General features: G+C 35.6%; 1 protein-coding gene across 9 annotated transcripts in view; it reads left to right on the top strand.

Annotated features, from left to right (window-relative positions):
* Window positions 1-1,796: 1,796 nt before the first annotated feature.
* Window positions 1,797-20,171, top strand: part of LOC144964790 (uncharacterized) — a 152,903-nt gene continuing 134,528 nt past the window's right edge. For 8 of the 9 annotated variants that reach the window (XR_013643929.1, XR_013643930.1, XM_078899402.1 and 5 more), the window contains exons 1-2: window positions 1,797-2,085; window positions 19,440-20,171. The exon at window positions 19,440-20,171 is cut by the window's right edge and continues 275 nt beyond it. Coding sequence is in view for 7 of the 9 variants with exons in the window: in XM_078899402.1 (XP_078755528.1) it covers window positions 19,552-20,171 (620 nt within the window). In the remaining 2 variants the exon portion in view is untranslated. The remainder of the gene's footprint in view (window positions 2,086-19,439) is intronic. The other variant, XM_078899403.1, reaches the window with a different exon arrangement.

Below are 20,171 nucleotides of genomic sequence, written 5' to 3'. Positions count from 1 at the left end.
TAATTGAAATGTGCTTTTTTTCCTGAGTACAGCAGAGTTCAGGCGCGAGAGAAAAAACTTGAAAAAAGTTTGACGCTGTTTCAATCCGAAGTAGTCATCAGGGACATTCGAAACCTTACAAGCAACAAGAACAAGACTTGAAGATAAAATGCTTGCCAATATTAATTTTTATAAAATTCTCAATTTGTTTTTAAAAAATAATGTTGATTATACCAAAGTCGTTCAAAATCACGACATGAAAAGTTTCCAAACTTGCGTTTGTTTTTAGCTATCGTTGAAAATCCACATAATGGTGTCTGCAGTCAAACAAAATAAGACATTTCACTGAATAAACGTTACGATTAAGCGATTAAGCGCATTTGGTTTACCATAAAAAGTATGGTGTCTTGTAGAGTTAATTGGAAGGGAAACACAACATTAGATTTTATTGACACATAAAAATGATCGTACATTGCTAGAAGAAAACGTACAACTTCCCACACAAGTAACACTATACAGTCTTACTTATAAGAGAAAATGGCAATACATTTATTTCTAAACTCGAATAGTCTCCAATGAGTCATGACTTTAATCCAGATGACTACAGCATTTATTGGTCTATGATGTCCAATATACTCTATAAGTGTTGTGCATCGGTTTTCACAGAAACAGAGTTAAAAGAGTCAGTTTAAAATACATGTATGGCATCGAATCACTATTCAAGACATTAGATAATCAACGGGATCATAGAAAAGAAAGGCTACGAGCAGTCATAAAGTAAAATGAGGGATTGACAGATCACATCAATATTTGAGAATTATCACATCCAACCTTCGATATGGTAAATGTGTAATGTGTGAATTAAAACAATCGTGGAATTTTAATATCTCATCATATTGTGCTGACAATAAAAAATAGCTTTGCTTGTAGTAACATTTTAGACTTCCATCTTTTATAGTCTGATACCCAGAGACTTCTAAACTTTTCCAGTTTTATTTCTGGCACCCGATATTCTACGATAGCCCAATCAAAGTTTGGCCTCTGAGTCATGGAAACTGTCTGTGATAAATTCATTCATGGAAATAGCTTTACCTTTACTACCACAGACTAGACAGCCAATGAAGCCTACATCCACTTCATTTGGTTTGAAATGAATACACAAAGACAGATTAGTGATTCTATCAGTAAACGTAATTCCGTCTATCTTTCAAACTTCCCTCCATTCAACTCAGCTCTAATGGTCGGTTATGCTAGTTAGCGACAAAAGGTGCTATGTGGCATATAGGTGTAACCATCATCATCATCATCATCATCATCATCATCATCATCATCATCATCATCATCATAGTCCTCATTATCAACCATACCGTCAACTACATCACATTCACCACATCTCTATTGTCATTGTTGTCATTGACGTCGTCAGCATCACAATCAACATCAAAATTAATCAACATCACCACCACCATAATTCATCGTCCTTATTCATCATCATTATTTCTATTGTCATCATCATCATCAACATCATCATCATCATCATCATCATCATCATCATCATCATCATCATCATCATCATCACCATCACCATCACAATCATCATCGCCATCATCATCAACAACAACAACAAGGACTAGAATAGCAACATCAGCAGAAGAGCAACAGCAATACTATTATATTATAATATTATCAAAATGTTACGATAATTCACAAGCGACGTTTTATATTGGTACAAAAACCAGAGAGTTCCAGACACACTCTCGTCCCGCCATCTCTATCCCTCCCTGGTCTTTCCCACTAGCACCAACTCAAACATACACACACACACCTACACACACACACACACACACACACACACACACACACACACACACACACACACACCACTACAATCACTTCATTCAGTATGCTCTTCCCTGCAGTTTGTCGTGAGGGTAAGCAAGGCAAGGGAGATAACCACCCCTGCCGGTTACTCTGTTCTTGCTGCTGCTGCTGCTGCTCCTCTTTGGATGGTTTGAAAAAGTTGTGTTTTTGTTTTATGAGGAGATAAATTTATACGCATGTGTTCGTTGGCTTTGTTCAAATTTCGGATGAATAACATTTTGGCAGGTAAGATAAAATTTTGCTAAAATGTGCCTTTTTATTAGTCATATTTTACTTTAAAAGAAGCGGGGTGTAGACGTATGAAAACGAGAATCGAAATTTTAATTGTTTTAATTAGGCCGTCTACTTGCTTGAGTGAAGGAGGCTTATATTGCAGTGTGATTTTGATTTGACAAAATAGCTATATTTCTCCTCTCATTCCTTTCTCTATCTATCTATGTATCTATCTATCTATCTATCTATCTATCTATCTATCTATCTATCTATCTATCTATCTATCTATCTGTCTATATATGTATCTCTCTCTCTCTGTGTGTGTGTGTGTGTGTGTGTGTGTGTGTGTGTGTGTGGGTGTGTGCGTCTCTTTATCTTAAACCTCTCCCGTCCGCTCTCGCTCCCCCCTCTCTCTCTCTCTCTCTCTCTCTCTCTCTCTCTCTCTCTCTCTCTCTCTCTCTCTCTCTCTCTCTCTCTCTAACCATTTTCCCTCTTTCTTCATCTCTCCTTATTCTCCCTGTCTCTTTCTCTTTTAGTAAATAATCAACTCTCTCTCTCTCTCTCTCTCTCTCTCTCTCTCTCCCCCTCTCTCTCTCTCTCTCTCTCTCTCTCTCTTTCTTTCTTTCTTTCTTTCCTTCCATCTCTATCTCTCTCTCTCGTTATATATATATATATATATATATATATATATATATTATATATATATATATATATAATATATATATATATAATATATATATAAATATATATATATATATATATATATATATCTTCTCTTTTTCCCCTCCTCTCTCTCTCTCTCTCTCTCTCTCTCTCTCTCTCTCTCTCTCTCTCTCTTATCCCTCTCTATCTTTCCTTCTCTTACTCTCTTGGTTATGTGAAATTAACCTCCTGCCCTACATACAGTTCCAATTTATTTGCAAACCTATTCTATATTCCCTCCCCTCTGCCCCTCTCAACTCCCGTCATCCATCATGAAATCGCATGTCTTCCCGTATAATTATCTACAATAGGGGTACCCTTTACACAAACATCTACATTTCTATCCAACTGGCGATAAAACTATTACATCATAATTATACCAGCCATAGACAGGCTTGGCAATGTAATCGGTAGGGTACTCAACTCACCGCAAAGGACTAGGTTCGAGTCTTCCGACTCCTCGTTGTTTTGTTTCTAATAAACATGGTCTATTTTTGCTTCCAATCTGGGGCTCGTTTAAACCTGACAGAAAGTATTTTACAATAAACCTGCTTCTATCCAAAGAACAACAAGTGCAATTTATTGTGTAATTTAAAGATCTGAAAAATGTATATAAACCAGTGCCAGACAAAGCAAGAAAGGAAAAATACAAGGGGGGGAAATCATCCCAAAAAACCAGCAGGCTTCAACTCGGGATCGAACCTCATAACTCCTAACCGGTAATCAGTCGAGACAGACTGATTAATTATTTGAAATGGTTTTATTCTTGTATTTTTCTTTCTTCCTTTGTCTGGCACTGTTTCATACACTCTTTTTCACATCTTTAATTTGCATATATAACTTTTAATTGCATGTTTGATTACCGAAATTGTTATAGTCTCATGGATATAATGGGGAAATTATTAAATATTCTACACATATTACAACTATGAAGAATAAGCTCATGGCTTGTGTTAGGTGATCAGACGAGTAGATGTCTACACAAAGACTGCAATTAATCTGCCTTACACTTACATAACATCTATTTACATTTTAGCTAGAAAATAGGTAATTCAATTATCAATTGATATTATTAACACAAAACTCTTCAAAAGGTCTCAGAACAGATATAGAATGTTGAAGTCTTGGATTTGAACCGACGTGTACATATGCAGGTCTGGCATCCGAACCAGCTTAGTTTAACATTGTTGTAATGGACAATATTTTGCGTCATTTTTTTAGATTACCAGTACAACCATAACAGTACAGCCCATAAGGATTTGGGTTATCAGACCTGCAAATTAAGTGCACTTCGATTTGAGCCCATACTAAAAAAACGGATTCCATTTAAACGATCTATATTTGAAGTAAAAGTATTTTTTCTGGCCAAAATTCTAAAATGCGTTTCGTCAGAGGACGTCAGAATTCTTTTATTGTCCCTTTCAGGCTAACAAATAAGTTGGATTAATTGTGTAAACCGGTAGACCTTAACAGGATGAACAATAAACGAATCCCTTGACAAGTATTTGAGTGAAAACAACAAAGTAAACGTGCTTGAAAGAACAAGAAAATGTGGATTGAAACGGTTGTCAATGTTTAAAAGAAGCTTGTGCACAAAATGATTTGTTTTTATTATTGTGTGCATGTGCATATAGTATAGAAATAGAGGGAAAGTGAAATACATGTAATCTAGTTTATAACGGCATGGAGAGATATTGAGAGGTGAATGATAATGATAAAGAAATAAATATCATTATTATTAGTTTCATTATGATTGCTATCAAATAATCATTATTATTATTATTATTATCATTATTATTATTATTATTATTATTATTATTATTATTATTATTATCATTATTATTATTATTATTATTATTATTATTATTATTATTATTATTATTATTATTATTTATGTTAATAATGATAATAATGATATTAATAATAATAATAATAATAATAATAATAATAATAATAATAATAATAATAATAATAATAATAATAATAATAATAATAATAATAATAATAATAATAATAATGATAATAATACTGATGATGATGATGATGATGATGATGATGATGATGATGATAATGATGATGATGATGATGACGATGATGATGATGATGATGATGATGATGATGAAGATGATGATGATAAAGACTAGCAGTAATTTCAAGCTCATTGATGCAGGCCCATCACACTTCACTTTATTCTTTCCTCTAAAGAATTATGACAACTCCCATGTTAATTTACAATCAATTTTTGGCCCAAAGATAACGTTAAGATTCTCAGTTATATCTACGTATACATCCGTCAAACGGTATAACACATGGAACCCGCTAAGCTGAATTTTGTTTATAACAGTTCTAATGTTACGATGACATTATATATACAGTGTTCACACGAAAGGCTAATACAGTTTAGGTGGCAAGGTGCTTATCCTGCATCCGATAAGCGTTTGGCAAATAAATTTTCGGGGTTTGGGATGTGTCCGAAAACCATCTTTAACCTACGCGAACCGGCCAAATCAGTTTGTCTTCCAATGGGGAACAAAAGGGTGATGTCAAAAAATGGGTTCAGATTTCATTGAATGTGTAACCAGTTTTCTGAAGTACTGGATACATACCTAATGTAACTGATCTTTTGGTTCAGAGTGATGCCATCTTATTTTCTAGTCTAAATATATGCTGGTCGTCAATAAAGATCACCCATCCGCGCCCTTTTACGTCCCCTAATCTTAAGAATTTGGCTCTACATTCTGCTACTAAAATACGTATGCCACCTTATGCTTCAATATGTAACCTATTCATTTTTAGTCCTCCGAAGGACTCGTTACATATCCGCTTCCAATGAGTTTGGAACCGGAAGAGTAGAAAGTGTGACGTCAAGACTTCTCTGCCCTATTTATGACCATTAAGCACAGAACTACATGTTGAATTGTGCGACATCACGATTTATCAGATTATTTGTGTCAAAATTTGTTAACACTGCACAATGGCTGGTTGGCATATGGGTGTGTCTCATCCTAGCCTTGTATCAGGCTATAAATTAACGCAGGCTACGGTCTTGTAGTACAACTGGATTGCTACGTCGAAAGTGTGCATATCAAATTTTATATAGATACGCACTTTGTAAAGCGCTCTGAGCACGATTTATGGATTTATGCGCTATACAAAAGGCTCAAGTATTTAAAAGAGTATTTCCTCGTTTTCTTCATCTTCAATGACCGGATATGTGACTATGGCAATAAACTATGGCTTACGCAGTGTGTCTTTAATTTACAAAATAACGATAAATATTGAAAAGTAAGCTCCAATTCATTAAACCAAGATATATATTGTAGACGTCTCGGGTTTCCCATTTATCAACAAAACACGATGATTGAAACAAAAAGGACGAATGAGAGATGTGTGAATGGTGTAGTTATGTACTCGTATATGTCTTCTTTTAATAAATTGGAGCTTACATTTCAATACATATCGTTATTTTTTTTCCTTCAAGCTTCAAGCAGCAACATTTTCATTATCTTTAATTCTGACACTTCAAATATGTACGTTTATTATTCCAGTCGCATCAGATGTAGAAGTGACGTATTTTGTAAAAAAAATAAATAAATAAATAAAAAGAGCACATACGGCTGTCCATCATTGGGAGAATAAATGGATATTGTGAAGTCAAACAGGTGAAAGACACTTATTTTCTCTTTTTTTAAAATAATAAATTCATATTACAGCCATTCATCTCCTGCAATTCTGAGAATAACTTATTTTATGATAGCAGATCTTGTTATCTTTTTCCTAGGGAACTAGAGTTTTAAAGCCAGCTATAAGATAACTGTTAATGAATTTGTAGTTAGGTAGAACGAGTAAAAAATGAATATTATATACGCCAACGGCTAGGAATAAGATAGCTAATCGGGTTTTGGTTTGTAGGAAACTGGGGTGAACAAAGATTGTGTTTCTGATAGGTGTATCATTTATTTAGAACAAAGAATATGACTAATTGTTATATTAATAGAATGTGGGAACTGGAGGGAATCTGTACAAATAGACAAATGAATGGTTAATAGGATGGATGGATGGATGGATGGATGGATGGGTGGATGGATAGATTGAAGCAGAGAGATGGAATCTTTCTGTTGACAGATGGATAAACATAAAAAATATAGATAGATAGAAAGATATTTATATTTATATATCTGTCATGTCAACATCGATCTCAAAGGGAATAAAGTTCTTCTGCGGACAATATGCCCCAACTGACGACGTGGATGAAAGCCACAGAAACATATGTTTTGGCCACATATAAGTGAGTGATCCCTTTTATATTATATTATATATATATATATATATATATATATATATATATATATATATATATATATATATATTGTGTGTGTGTGTGTGTGTGTGTAAATAGATAGATGGATATATAGATAGATAGATAAATAGATTGATAGATAGATAGATAGATAGATAGATAGATAGATAGATAGATAGATAGATAGATAGATAGATAGATAGATAAATAGATAGATTGATAGAAAGGTAGATAGATAGATAGATAGATAAATAGATAGAAGATAGATAGATAGATAGATAGATAGGTAGAATAGTTTTGCGAACAAGTAAAACAAAACATTTAAAGGAATTTATATACACGCGTGATTATTAAGAACAAATGGCAAAGAACATGGAGTCAAAACGAATACAGAAAACAAACAATGAAGTGTTCACACTTTACAGCAATAAACAAATGCATGAAAAAATAAATTATATATTTTACATGAAAGGAAATTCTGGTTATTCACTTACTTCCCTTTATGCTGGTTAACTCCCAGTTCAATCAATAGCAACCAGTAATGTGTGGAAAAATAATAAATAAATTCTGAGTGTTAAAGCCAATGTTTTAAGGGAATAAGTTTTAAAGAAATAAATACAGATTTTAAAAACAATGTAGAATGAGAGGTTTAGATAATACAAATGCACGTCTTGTAATTAAGTTTAACGATCTCGAATTTGAAGAATTGAGCTTTTAAAAATCGAGCGCAATATCCACTAAACGTGCTCAAAGCGCTTTACAAGGGGTCCCTGGCCAACATCAACACTTAACATGTAGGACGGGACATGACGCCTGTTGGGCGATATTACATTTTTTTTCGAACAGAGACAACTGCCAGGTACTCATTTTACACCTGAGTACGGAGATAGAATATGAGTAAAGAGCCTTTTCAAAGGACTCATCTATGCTCAGAGCGAGGCTCGAACCGATCCGAAAGCGAGTGCCATACCACTAGATCACATTAGATCATATAGCCGCACAAGAATACAGAACCTGGCCCAAGACTTACTATTTTGGCTTTTGTCTGATTTTAATTTTATCTTTTTATGTCTATGGTATATATACTACAAAAATCAAAATGATACCTTTGTCGCTTGCTTATTATACATAAGTGTAGTGGTTTGCTTAAAACTAAATATACTATAAAGCTTCAGAATAATTTTCATGTTTTTCCATTGGGTTAAAATGCTGACTCAGCGTTTTACATATTACTTTATTTTGAGTAGATCTCAAAACATATTCTAGTTTATAATTTTATATATTTTTTAATGGATTTCTATTTGACGTAATCTTTATTACTATAATGGATTTCTGTTTTACATAATCTTTATAACTATCTCTTCCCGTTATTTGTCGCTATACAAAAGACGTTAATAATATGTTTTTATGATAAATACGAATTAATTCTTTTAGAGAGCATTTCCAAGGACTGACCTTGTTTGACGCTTTTCCAATTGCATAGGGCCAAGTATCCACTTTACTTAGTTCTTTTATATTTGCATCTCTAACTATATATATCTGATAGACAGGTATTCATTCCCACCCGAGATTAAAGGTATAAAGCGTGTATGGTGCCTCACCTAAGGACACGCAGGGCCAGAGATTTGAAATTTGCGTCATCAATTCGTTTATTAATCACACTCGGCATCGCTTGACTTAGTTACAAGACGTGTAGTTCTATTTTCTAAACCTCTCACTCTACATTATTTTTAAAATCTGTATTTTTTCCTTTTATATTTTTTAAAAAATTCCTTCATGGAGTTTGGGAGGGGGGGGGGGGGGGGGGGGTGATATGACTCCGTGATTAGCAGCTGATGCATGGGTTATTTCGGTCTAAGAATGTATTACAAATTAGACAAATGTCCACTTATGCGATAGAGAAAAGGACATTTTAAATCCTTTATTTATCAAATGGGTAATATTGTTTCTGCCATTAGCATTTTACTGCCCTCTGACTATTATTACTTATATTTTCATGCTCACGTCCTTATGACTGTGTACCTAAAGTTCTAATTATTATTTTCCTCAACATATTCCAAAACCACAGTTCTTATCAATCTCTTTTATCATCGTTGTGTGTGGGGCCGGGGCCTTTTATCGTATTTTCCCCAAAGGGGACATTTCTCATTAGTTTTATTTCTTTTGGACACGTTTCTCTCTTGCCACCTGTCTTTTCTGGCGTGACCGCTGAATGGTGAAAAACAGAACAAAACCCAACCCAAAACCCCAGACTTGTGCTATAAAAAATGTACAGGTGTGGATTGTACTTGTCCATTATAGATGCTTTTTGGCCATCTTTTTTTATTTATTATTTTGTAAGCCGCTTTTCCTCGTGATGGGTAGGCAATTTATTTTGATTTGGCTGCCTCTAACACTATTATTGTATCAGAACGAGTTATTTGGCTTAAGGTTTACACCCGTCCAAACTCGTTTGTGTATCGAAAGTAGACCTTCAGACCCATCAGGCCCATGGAGACGGAGTTTATCCCAGTTTCTATAGTGTGAAACGGACAAAAATAATTTTTTGCTTACTACCCTTTGGATAGGACGTTATTCAATTGCAAAGTACTTCCAGCCCAGCTACCTAATCACTGCTAGGTGGGCAGGGTGGGGGGGGGGGGGGTCGGAAAAAATTCGGCTTCATCCGGGATCAATCTCGGTCCCTTTGTGTGCGAGGTGAGTACTCTATCTACTGAGCTATCGAGACCCCATTCGTCTTGTAAGAATGGATACTTATTCAAATCAGTCTGTAACGATATTCAGTCTGTAACATTTTAAAAGATAAATTGAATTACACATTTTTTACAACGCACTTCCACCGGTTTACCAAGCTCAATGCGTCTTAAATTGCTCCCTCCAATGACACAATATTTCCATTTAATACAATGCAGATACATCGTACCTTAGGCACCACTATTTTTATATAGGTACTGTTAAAGTGTAATCCCACGCGCTATAAAATGGAACTCACAAAGAGAGAGGGAACGGTAAAACCTTTAAGTACCCGGAGAAAGGACTTTGAGACACACTTGAGACAATTGGATGCAGCTGGATAGAAGTAGAGGCATCAGTCCAGGAGAGGATTAGGTGAAGATCTCTTGTTCATAATACTCCAGTGAGGGGTGAGCAACATAGATGATTATTATCTTGTATAATTTTTAACATATATAAAGTGTCTCAGGCAAGGAAACAATGCTGGTGTCCGAGTTTTGAAATCATTGCTACCCATCTGATCACTGACGAGTGTCAATATCTTTTGAATTGTCACAAGACGAGAAACCGGGGAGCTCAACCATAGCGTCTATATGAATATTATATCATTCAAAACTTTGAAATTATTGGCAAGAAGTCGATAGGGTTGGGGTATCGACTCTATTAAAGATCTTTTGTATTTGCACACTAAAGAATCAGGGTTGATTCCAAGAATTGTCGATGTTTCGCACCGTCATCTCTTCCTCAGAACAATTAGGAATGATCGAGTGATTAAGTTTAATTTACAATAAATCTGAGAGAAAGCTCTTTGTCATAGATAAGCTTTGAATCCAAAGGATAGCAAGCAATTATCACTATCCGTTTTCAAACATTATGTGATATCGGGACAAACTTTAGCTTAATGGATCACGTGACTTTAAAAGACTTATTTCAATCTCGTTAATTGCCAATCAATGCGTGATCATTTAAAACTGGGGATTTATCTAAAGCAGGAATTGTGTAAACTAATGAAATAGATCTACGACTATTAGCACTTTGAGTTTGCGTGTGTGCCCGTTAACCCAGAAGATCCATCTCGTGTTCCTTGTGTGAGTCATTTCCCTCGTCTTTGTTAACAACGGTTTCTTTTAGATGCTAGGGATTTATAAAAATAAAGTCTTTCTTATCTGCTTTTTATCTTAAACAAGGCAGCGTTGTAGCAACTGTGTTATTATCAACATTATTTTATTCTGGTTGGAACGGGAGGTTGTTCACAATATATTTGAATTACTAAATATTCAACTAAGGGCTTGCCACTATTTTTCAATTTTGTTAAATATTCCTGACATGTGCATGACGAGCAAAGTAGCTTCCCTCATCCAGGGAGCATTTGAACAAACGCTCTTGTATTTGCCTTAGTTTTTCTTTGCTATACAGCTGTTACTACAGGAATGCCTAAACCACTATGCCAGTGATGGTTATTTCAAACAATCCCATTTTAAGTGCCTATTCCATATTAAAAAGACTTATTCATTATCCAGTTCTTCCAACCGAGGCCGCAAGTTGACTTCCAATAATGCCTTCTGCCACTTGTTCCAATGCAAAATACCTGTTCAATTGATCATGCATTGAGGATGTATTGGCCTTCTCTTTGATTATACACCAATTCTATGTACTCAACTTGGCAAGTATACCGGAGTTACCTAAACAGTCGGCTTGTCCAATAAACAACATTCATTCCCATTGGGGAGTTAAACCCCTGGTCATCGGTGTAATCTAAATTCAGGTGCGGGGTGAAACGGAGGAGCTAAGTAAAAGGGTAGACACCAATAAACAAGTTTCATGGAATTTATCTGCCCTTAAGTACCTGGTGCTGTAACCCAGACCTGCCTATTACCGCGAAAAGTCCGTAAAACTACGAATTTTCTGTCCCTAATTGATGATTAAATATCGATCTTTAATTCAATAAACTTGCTGAAAAAAAGTTTTGTTGCCAGAGCTAGTATTATATAAAGGAGTTTAAAGTATTAATTTAATTTATTTAAACACAAATTGGTAATTTTTAAATTAGTCATAATGTCTACTATGTTTATAACCCCTGAAAACTATGATCTTTTCCAATTCCAAGTAGGCAGGTCTGCTGTAACCAGACCAGACTAAAGGTCAGAGAGATTAAGAATAAAAGAGTAATTGGGGACAAGGAGGTCATGACTCCGTGTGTGTTTTTCGTACAAGATATGTGGGTGGTCAAATAACGGACTTGAAAGGAAGTCGATGATTATCTCTTTTGTTTTTACCTTTTTTCTTTGGTGTAAGGGTCCACAAATTTGCTTTATCGTCTTATCACGGTCTTTGGTTCTCTTTGCATCAATAATTTTTTATCTGGACCTAGGTGCACATATTAGCAGGTCTGATAGGTTAACACAAATATGGGCTTAGTTTAACATGGTTGTAATGGGGAATATTTTGAGTTGATTTCAGAGTGTTTCCATTACAACAATGAGCTCGTATTTTGGGGGTTATCAGATCTATATTAAAGTTAATGTCGATCTAGACTCTTAAACATTTGGCCAAAATCAAAAGCTGCAAGTTCCAAAAGTTTGAAAATTTCCATAATATAAATAAACTCTGGGTTGACTGTTTATGTGAAATAATACCCAAAGACGAATTGAACTTGTATTGATTTTGGGCATTCCACAAGTTATCACGATACACTGAGTATGTATATGATTATCTGATATGTATATCATTTTTGTGTTATTTTAATGCGAGTATTAGGCTTTTCCGTGCGAAATGTAAGATGCCGCATGTTGGACATTTCAAGATAGAATATAGATAAAACATCAAACAAACGCGTGAAGTTAACAGAAATCACACATGTTGTCCACGTAAGCCGGTCAGAAGCTGATTATAGTCTTACTACCAAAGGGAAAAAATAAAATGTTTAAAGAGGGGAACCGAATAGTGTTCTGTTTTAAATGACAATAAAATGAATACATGAGTCGTGAACTTTATTCATCCATAAAGAAATTGATTTTATCCACTCGGGCACCTTGTACCCAATTGAGCTGTGTCAAAATGCAGGGGATACCATTAACATCATGATGCCATGTTCTTTCCTGTGAAGATTTTAAGTGAAACAATCTTATTTAAGCACAACTTGCAAGTTATTGGAAATTATAGTAGATACTAGGTGACAAATTGAATACCTTTAGGTTTCAAAAGCGGTGCTCAAGCTCACCTTATTGACTGTGGTCTCTGACATTTTGACCAAAATATAAATACTTTCAAAATCGATTAAATAAAATGAGAAGGTGAATTTATAATTTTCTTCAAAGATTCTCTCCATTATTCAGATAATTTTTGTTGTTGTTATAAATCAATTTGTGATTAGTGGGTCAAATAGGAATAATATTATCTTTTTCGCCTTACATAACAACACCCCGGCGTTTTACAAGTTCAGATTTTTCCTTTGGTTCTAAGCTATCCAAAAGATTCGAAAAGAATGTTTAATTAGTTCTCGTCCAGAATGTCACTTAGTGAAGTTTGAAAGTCACTTCCTCAAACGATCCTCAATTTGTCAAAAAGGCTCAAACTTGCGTCTTTTCCAGCTATCAGGTTTGAGCCTTTTTTTTTCTTTCTTTTTTTTTTTTTTTTTTTTTTTTTTTTTTTTTGTGGACAAATTGATGGTCATATTCAATTTATCAATAAATAAATAAATAAAAATAAAATAAAATTCCCTTTTTTCATCCCCATTGGGAAATTTATCTTTAGGGTCCATTCCAAGGAAAGACTGGAACAACCAAAGCGTCAGTCGCAGTGCAGCGCCGCATATAGAGCTAAGGCGAGGTGACTTGCTCAAGGCCAAACAGCCCGACTGGTGATCGAACTCGGTACCTTTCGAATACAAAGCAAAGACCATACCGCCGAGCCACGCTGTCTGTTGAGATAAAAGTTTCTGGCGAAGTGAAAAATAAGAGGTATTCTTTTTTTCAGATGGTACCAGCTTTATGTAGAGCATCAAAGTCAAAGCCCTTTGCTAAAAGAGACTGGATGTTTTATCATGAATGTACTCGGGCTTTATCGCATTGCCAGCCATACACCGCTTTATTAGTTACAATTTGGGAATAGAGCGAGTTGCTTGTAGCGTTATGATCATTGATAATGTGCCGTGTTTTATCTTAATAATGAAAAAAAAAAAAACCAAACCCAGTCATTTTCTTCATCCCGGCCACAGCAAAATTGATTCTTCCATTCACAACGAGTAGTTTTCGGAATCAACAAGAAAGATATTTCAGATGACGGTTTTTAGTGGTCAATTTGATGCGAGCCCGCCTAATGACGTAGTAAAGCTGATCCATTTAAGCATAAAAAACGTGGATTTATTTCACTTAACATACATAACATTTGGTGTTGGTTTTCTACAACAGTATGACAATTCACCCATCCCGCATATTTTTATACTCACCTTGGTAACTTTCTGAAACCGGTGTTAATGGGCGTAACAATGCCAGGTTTCCACTGTGGCTAAAATGTGGTCTTATGGTATGGCACTCGCTTCGGATCGGAAGGTCCTGGGTTCGAGCCTCGCTCGGCGCATAGTTTAGTCCTTGAAAGATGCTCTTTACTCACATTCCCTCAACGTACTCAGGTGTAAAATGAGTACCTGGCCATTAACATATTTGTCTCTGTCGGGGAAAAAAATGTAATATCGCCTAACAGGCGTCATGACCGTCATGTCTCGTTCCACATGTTACGTGTTGCTGTTGGTCAGGGGCTCTTTGTAAAGCGATTTGAGCATGTTTAGTGGATACTGTGCTATATAAAAACGTTCAAGTCAAGTTATGTTTCATATAGACCAAAAAGAAGAATATAATCAATAGGGAATGAGATTAGCAGAAGAGTAGCGTCCCTTGATTGGACGTCACCGGCGGAGAAGTTATTAGAGAGAGAACGTCAACATGGATTTGAGCATGCGTCTCTTGTCCTCGCTTCCGGTGAAAGCGGCATGAGACACTCCACCGAAAGCGAGGACGAGAGAGCATCATGCGCAAAACCCTGTTGATGTTCTCTCTGTAAGGTGACGTCCAATAAAGGGACGCTACTATTCCGCTAATCTCATTCCCTATTATGTGATAAAGGCTACAGACATTTCACCATTGTCCGACTAACAAGGCAGTGATCAAAGTTAATCCAGTAGTCACTTAAACTTTGATTTATTTTGTTTTTAAGGGTTTTACGGCACTTGCGACTGTTAGATCATTCCAGCGCAGGCATCTGAATTTTAAACCATATAAAATTGAGAAGTAGACAAATTAGCCAGACAAATAATAGTTTCTCAACGTTTTTGTTTTTACTTCAAAGAAACTACAATCAGTTTTAATCAACGTTTACATAGTTGCTGGTGTGAAAACCCGAATTGTTATGGACATTATCATTATAATGGAATAACTCTCAGATGAAGACTAAACGTTGTCCATTAAGACAATTTTTAATCTGGTCCATAATTACGTTCTATTATTAGACCTGCTTATTTGTACACGTTGGTTTTACTAAGTACTCAAAATGTGGCTTGAGAAAAGGGATACGGTTCTCTTTCTTCTTTTTTTTTTTTTTTTTTTGTTTTCGATTTGTATGTTTCCTTTTGTTCTCTTTTTGTTTTTTGTTTTTTTTTTGTTTTGTTTTGTTTTTTCTTCGGATTTGTTGCTACTTAGTTTTCGACTCTTCTTTTATTTTTACTGATGTTAATTTCAAAGTCGTATGGCAGAGGAATCCCTCTGAATACTGGTTAGCACGTTGAATGTGTTCCAGTATTTTCCTCATTGTTATCATCACAACTAGCATTTCTTTCATGTTTTATGAGATCTGATAAGCACATTGTGCCTTGGCTCTCTTCACCGTCAACTCTTGTAGTCTATATGAGGCTTTGCTATATTATTTAGAAACAATAGTAAGATGATGAAGATTGATGTGTAGAATATTTAGGATGGGATTGGATTAAGCAAGTCATGTTTGTGACGAGGTAGTTGTGATGATGATGATATGATGATGATGATGATGATGATTGTGATGATTGTGTTGGTGGTGGTGGTCGTGGTGGTGGTGGTGGTGGTGGTGGTGGTGGTGGTGGTGGTGGTGGTGGTGATGGTGGTGGTGGTGGAGGTGGTGGTGGTGGTGGTGGTGGCGTGGCGGAGGTGGTGGTGGTGGGTGTTGTAATAATGATGATGCTGATGATGATGAAGATGAGGAGGAGGATGAGGAAGCGGAGGAGGAGGAGGATAACGATGATGACGATTTTGCTCTATGTTTCGCTGTCTTAATCATATCGATATGAGATGAGTGAAAATAATGCCTGATAAGAAGGCCTTGAGTGAAATGAATATGTATGAATTAAACAGGCAGAAGAATAAGAAAAAAGGAGTAAAAGAAAAGGAGAAGTATAATGTAACTAAAATTAATTTCATAGCAATTACACATTGCCTCACTATCGAAATGTAACAAACATTAACACGCCGGCATTTATTTTGGCTTGGTATTTAGATATTCAACCTCGAGTTAAATGAGTCATCATTATGCAACAGTGAATAATTATCTTTCTTTTTAATCATCAGCTAGAATCTCTGAAATTTGATAATTGCCATAATACGGGTTTGAAATACAAAAACAAAATGGTATATGAACAAAACAAAATGATTTTTTGAACCAATTCGTACTTTGTCTGTCTGTCTCTCTCACTTTCTCTCTCGCTCTCTCTCTCTCTCTCTCTCTCTCTCTCTCTCTCTCTCTCTCTCTCTCTCTCTCTTTCTTTCTTTCTCTCTCTCTCTCTCACTCTCTCTATCTCTCTCTCTATCGATCTACCTATCTGTATATCTCTCTCCCTCTCTCTCTCTCTCTCCAAAACTAGAGGTGCCTAAATGAGTCAATAAAATGGAGAGAAAGATAAAGGTAGTAAATGTGACTCATAAATAAGGGAACAAAACAAAACAGACGAAGTTTCGGCCTTTTGCCTCTCTCTCTCTCTCTCTCTCTCTCTCTCTCTCTCTCTCTCTCTCTCTCTCTCTCTCTCTCTCCCTCTCACTCTCTCTCTCTCTCTCTCTTTCACTATATATATACCTATCTTTCTATTTCCCTGTCTGTCTCTGTATCTAATTATCTACCTACCTCTCTATATGAAATCATGAACTGTGCTAGTTTTTGTTTTTTTTTAATAGAAAGTTAAGTACCTTTCAATTATGACTGCTTATGATTTTTACGTCTATCTATCTGTCTATATATCTATCTACTATTTATCTCTTTATTCATCTATCCATCCATCTGTCTTGATTCTTTCTGTCTATATATCTACTATCTGTCGATATATCTATCTTCTATTTATCTCTGTATTCGTCCATCCATCCATCCATCGATCTTCCTCTCTGCTTTATTCTCATCCATCTATTAATCCATCCCATCTGCAACCAGATCATAAATACTTATTTTTTTAAATTATAGTTGATGCGTGCAGCTCATTGAAAAGATTAATACAGACCTGATACATTCAATCAAGATTTGTCCATTTATTTTCCTGCTTAGTTTTTCAATATACCTGTTATTCTCTGTAAAAACAAATTAACATGCATATTAAAATATGGTTATATTAAGAAATCCCGTTCTGTCTATCTCTTTATCTAGTTTATCTAGTCTAGAATTGCATTCAGAGCATAAGACTTTTTCTTAAACGGTAAGACTTTACCATCATTTATAGTTTACAGTGGCCTTGTAATTTCATCAGGTGAAGCTCCGGCTCCATGGTATGGATTGCTGACACTTAACCGTCCATGACATTCAAGAGACTATAACATATCCCCTAATTGCCTTCCTGTATGTTGGGTTTGTCCTAACGCTTAACAACTTTACTGCTTTTACTTGGCCATTTGACGCTTTTATTTTGACTTTTCCTTTTCCGTCGGTTCATAGGGTAAAATATAGTGGTGGATTGAACAAAGGCAAAAGAGGTGTGTGTTCCTGAATAAAAACCTTTGTTATATAAAAGCTGTGGGCATATTAGAGGTCTATATTCTATAAAGTTGTGTCCTAGGTGATAAACTGACGAATTTGTAAAGTGATTTGGTGGTGGTGGTAGCTGATCTGAGCGGTGGCAAAACTGATGAAGAAATATAATCAGGATTCTTTTAGTACTCATGAATATGAATTGCCTTCTCCGAATGAAGTCTACTCACGAGACGACAACAATAATAAAATTGCTGACAAAATATTTTTTTGTAAATGAAGGTTATACCAATTGGAACGATTGCGAAATATTTATTATGATTTATAAGTGGAAAAGAAATTGGAGTAATACTCAATTTAATTGTTACCGGGAAATACTTAAGGAGCGGTATACAGTTAATTGGGGAGTCGAGTGTAAAGCAGAGAAAGTAACATGTATAAACCGTTATCTAAATGATGAAAACTATAAATAATATTGAGTATGCAATTCCGTGAGTACCTTCCTTGCTGTGGTTATCGATTGCATTAAACCTCTCTTTGCGGTTTTGGCACAGTGTTACAACCCCAATATGTCTAATGCATTCCATGCTAAAGAAATTACCCTAATTATCCTTACTAAGTACGTTTATTATATCTAAGTTGTTTAGACCTAGCTGCTTACTCTTCTCCAAGGTGTCAATATTGAATATTATCTTGCAATGGCATCATGTATTATAGTATTTATTGCAGAAGAACGAGATGGGGAAGAGTCTGCAATTCGAAACCTGCTCCCAATGATCAGGTTGATATAACACGGCATTGCATGCATCATAATATTATTATAATAAAGAAAAGCTCTCGAACGTGTCAGCACCAGCGTTGGCTTTCATCCCTTAGAATCCTGAAACTCAGAAAATGTACATGTCGAGACAATTTTGAACGACAGTGCATGTGTGTCCCAATTCCCTTTAAGATTTAACAATTCACAATTACAATGTTTAAACAAGTTTGTCGTTTTGACTCAACACTTTAGACACTTAAATAGCACATGTATTCCCTGACAGATCAAACGTATAAACAGCTGTAGCCTACCCAGTTACGCAATAGTATTCCTTCTCAAAAGAAATTCATAAAAACAGTATAGTTAATTTATGATTAAAGGATGTAACAGTAAAAAGTTATGAATAGAGCTGAAAAAAACATTACTTCAGTACGCGTTTTCACTTTATAATTTATTTTAAATGTCTAGTCTCCACACCCCGGGAAATTATTATAAACTTTGTGAAAGAAATTCTATTTTTAAAACTTGAACATGATTATATTATGATTTCTATAACGCCATATCAAATATGGCAATGACATGAACATAATTACCTCCTACGCATGATATATTGAAAAGTAGTTACCGCCTGATCTTAATACCACTGCTCAGTAAACAGATGGTACAGGAGATGGAGAGCCTCTCCATTTTCATGCTTTCGTCAGTATTTTCACGAGCACAGGCTTCAGGCAGTCCCTACCGTTTTCTACTTTTCCATGGTACAGTATACCAATCTGATCCGTCACGATTTAAATTAGATCCGTTTGACTGTGACTCGAGTGATATACCGATGAAGTCAAACAGCCCCTCGTATGGGTAACATATATAAAAGAAAGTTAATTAAAATGTTTGTTTTATTTTCAGATATGGAAAGAAGCAATCTTTCTCTGTTCCAAGAGAGGAAGATCCCTCGGAAACACCTCTTCAAGGTTAAAGAAGGAAAGGAAAGTCTCTGAAGAACTCCATCTACCTTGTCATGTCTTCTCCACTGCGAGGAGACAAAGACAATGTTGTCATCAATTCCACTATGTCCGTAGATGGACGTAGAAAAAGATGCGTTCCCATGGCGACCTCGACTCCGCTTCTCCAGAAAAGTGGCAAATCATTAACAAGGTCAGATTCACAAAATAGTGGAGGCAAAACAAAAAGTCTAACTCCAGGTTGCTCGCCAGTTCATGGAAAACCCAAACCAAAGAAGGTGGACAAAAGAGACGAGAATGTCAAACTGACGAAAGGATCTTGTTCCCCAAGCGCTCGAGGTGTTAAGGAAAGACCCGAACACCAAGAGCGTCTTTCAAAATCTGCAGCTCTCAGATCTCAAAGTGTTCCTTTGGCGAGGAAATTGCCCATTCACCCGCCAAAAATTTCATCAACGGAATCTGTGAAAAAGATGCAGAATATTCCAAAAATTGCTGCAAACATGAAAGTTAAGCAAGATCTCAGAGATGTACCTAAAGGCGAAGCCCAACAAAAATCTCGATTGACACCGTCGATTGTCGTTGAGGAAAGTGACATCAAAGTAGACAAAATTGAGGAAGCATTGAATTCATCCTCTGACGTACGTCAGTGCGATGGCACTGAGCATAAGGATAGTCC

The sequence above is a fragment of the Berghia stephanieae genome, chromosome 2 (assembly GCF_034508935.2).
Source record: "Berghia stephanieae isolate SIO BIC M18660-M18661 chromosome 2, UCSD_Bste_1.3, whole genome shotgun sequence".
In the NCBI taxonomy this organism is placed as follows: domain Eukaryota; kingdom Metazoa; phylum Mollusca; class Gastropoda; order Nudibranchia; family Aeolidiidae; genus Berghia; species Berghia stephanieae.
This window is presented reverse-complemented; position numbering and strand designations above follow the sequence as displayed.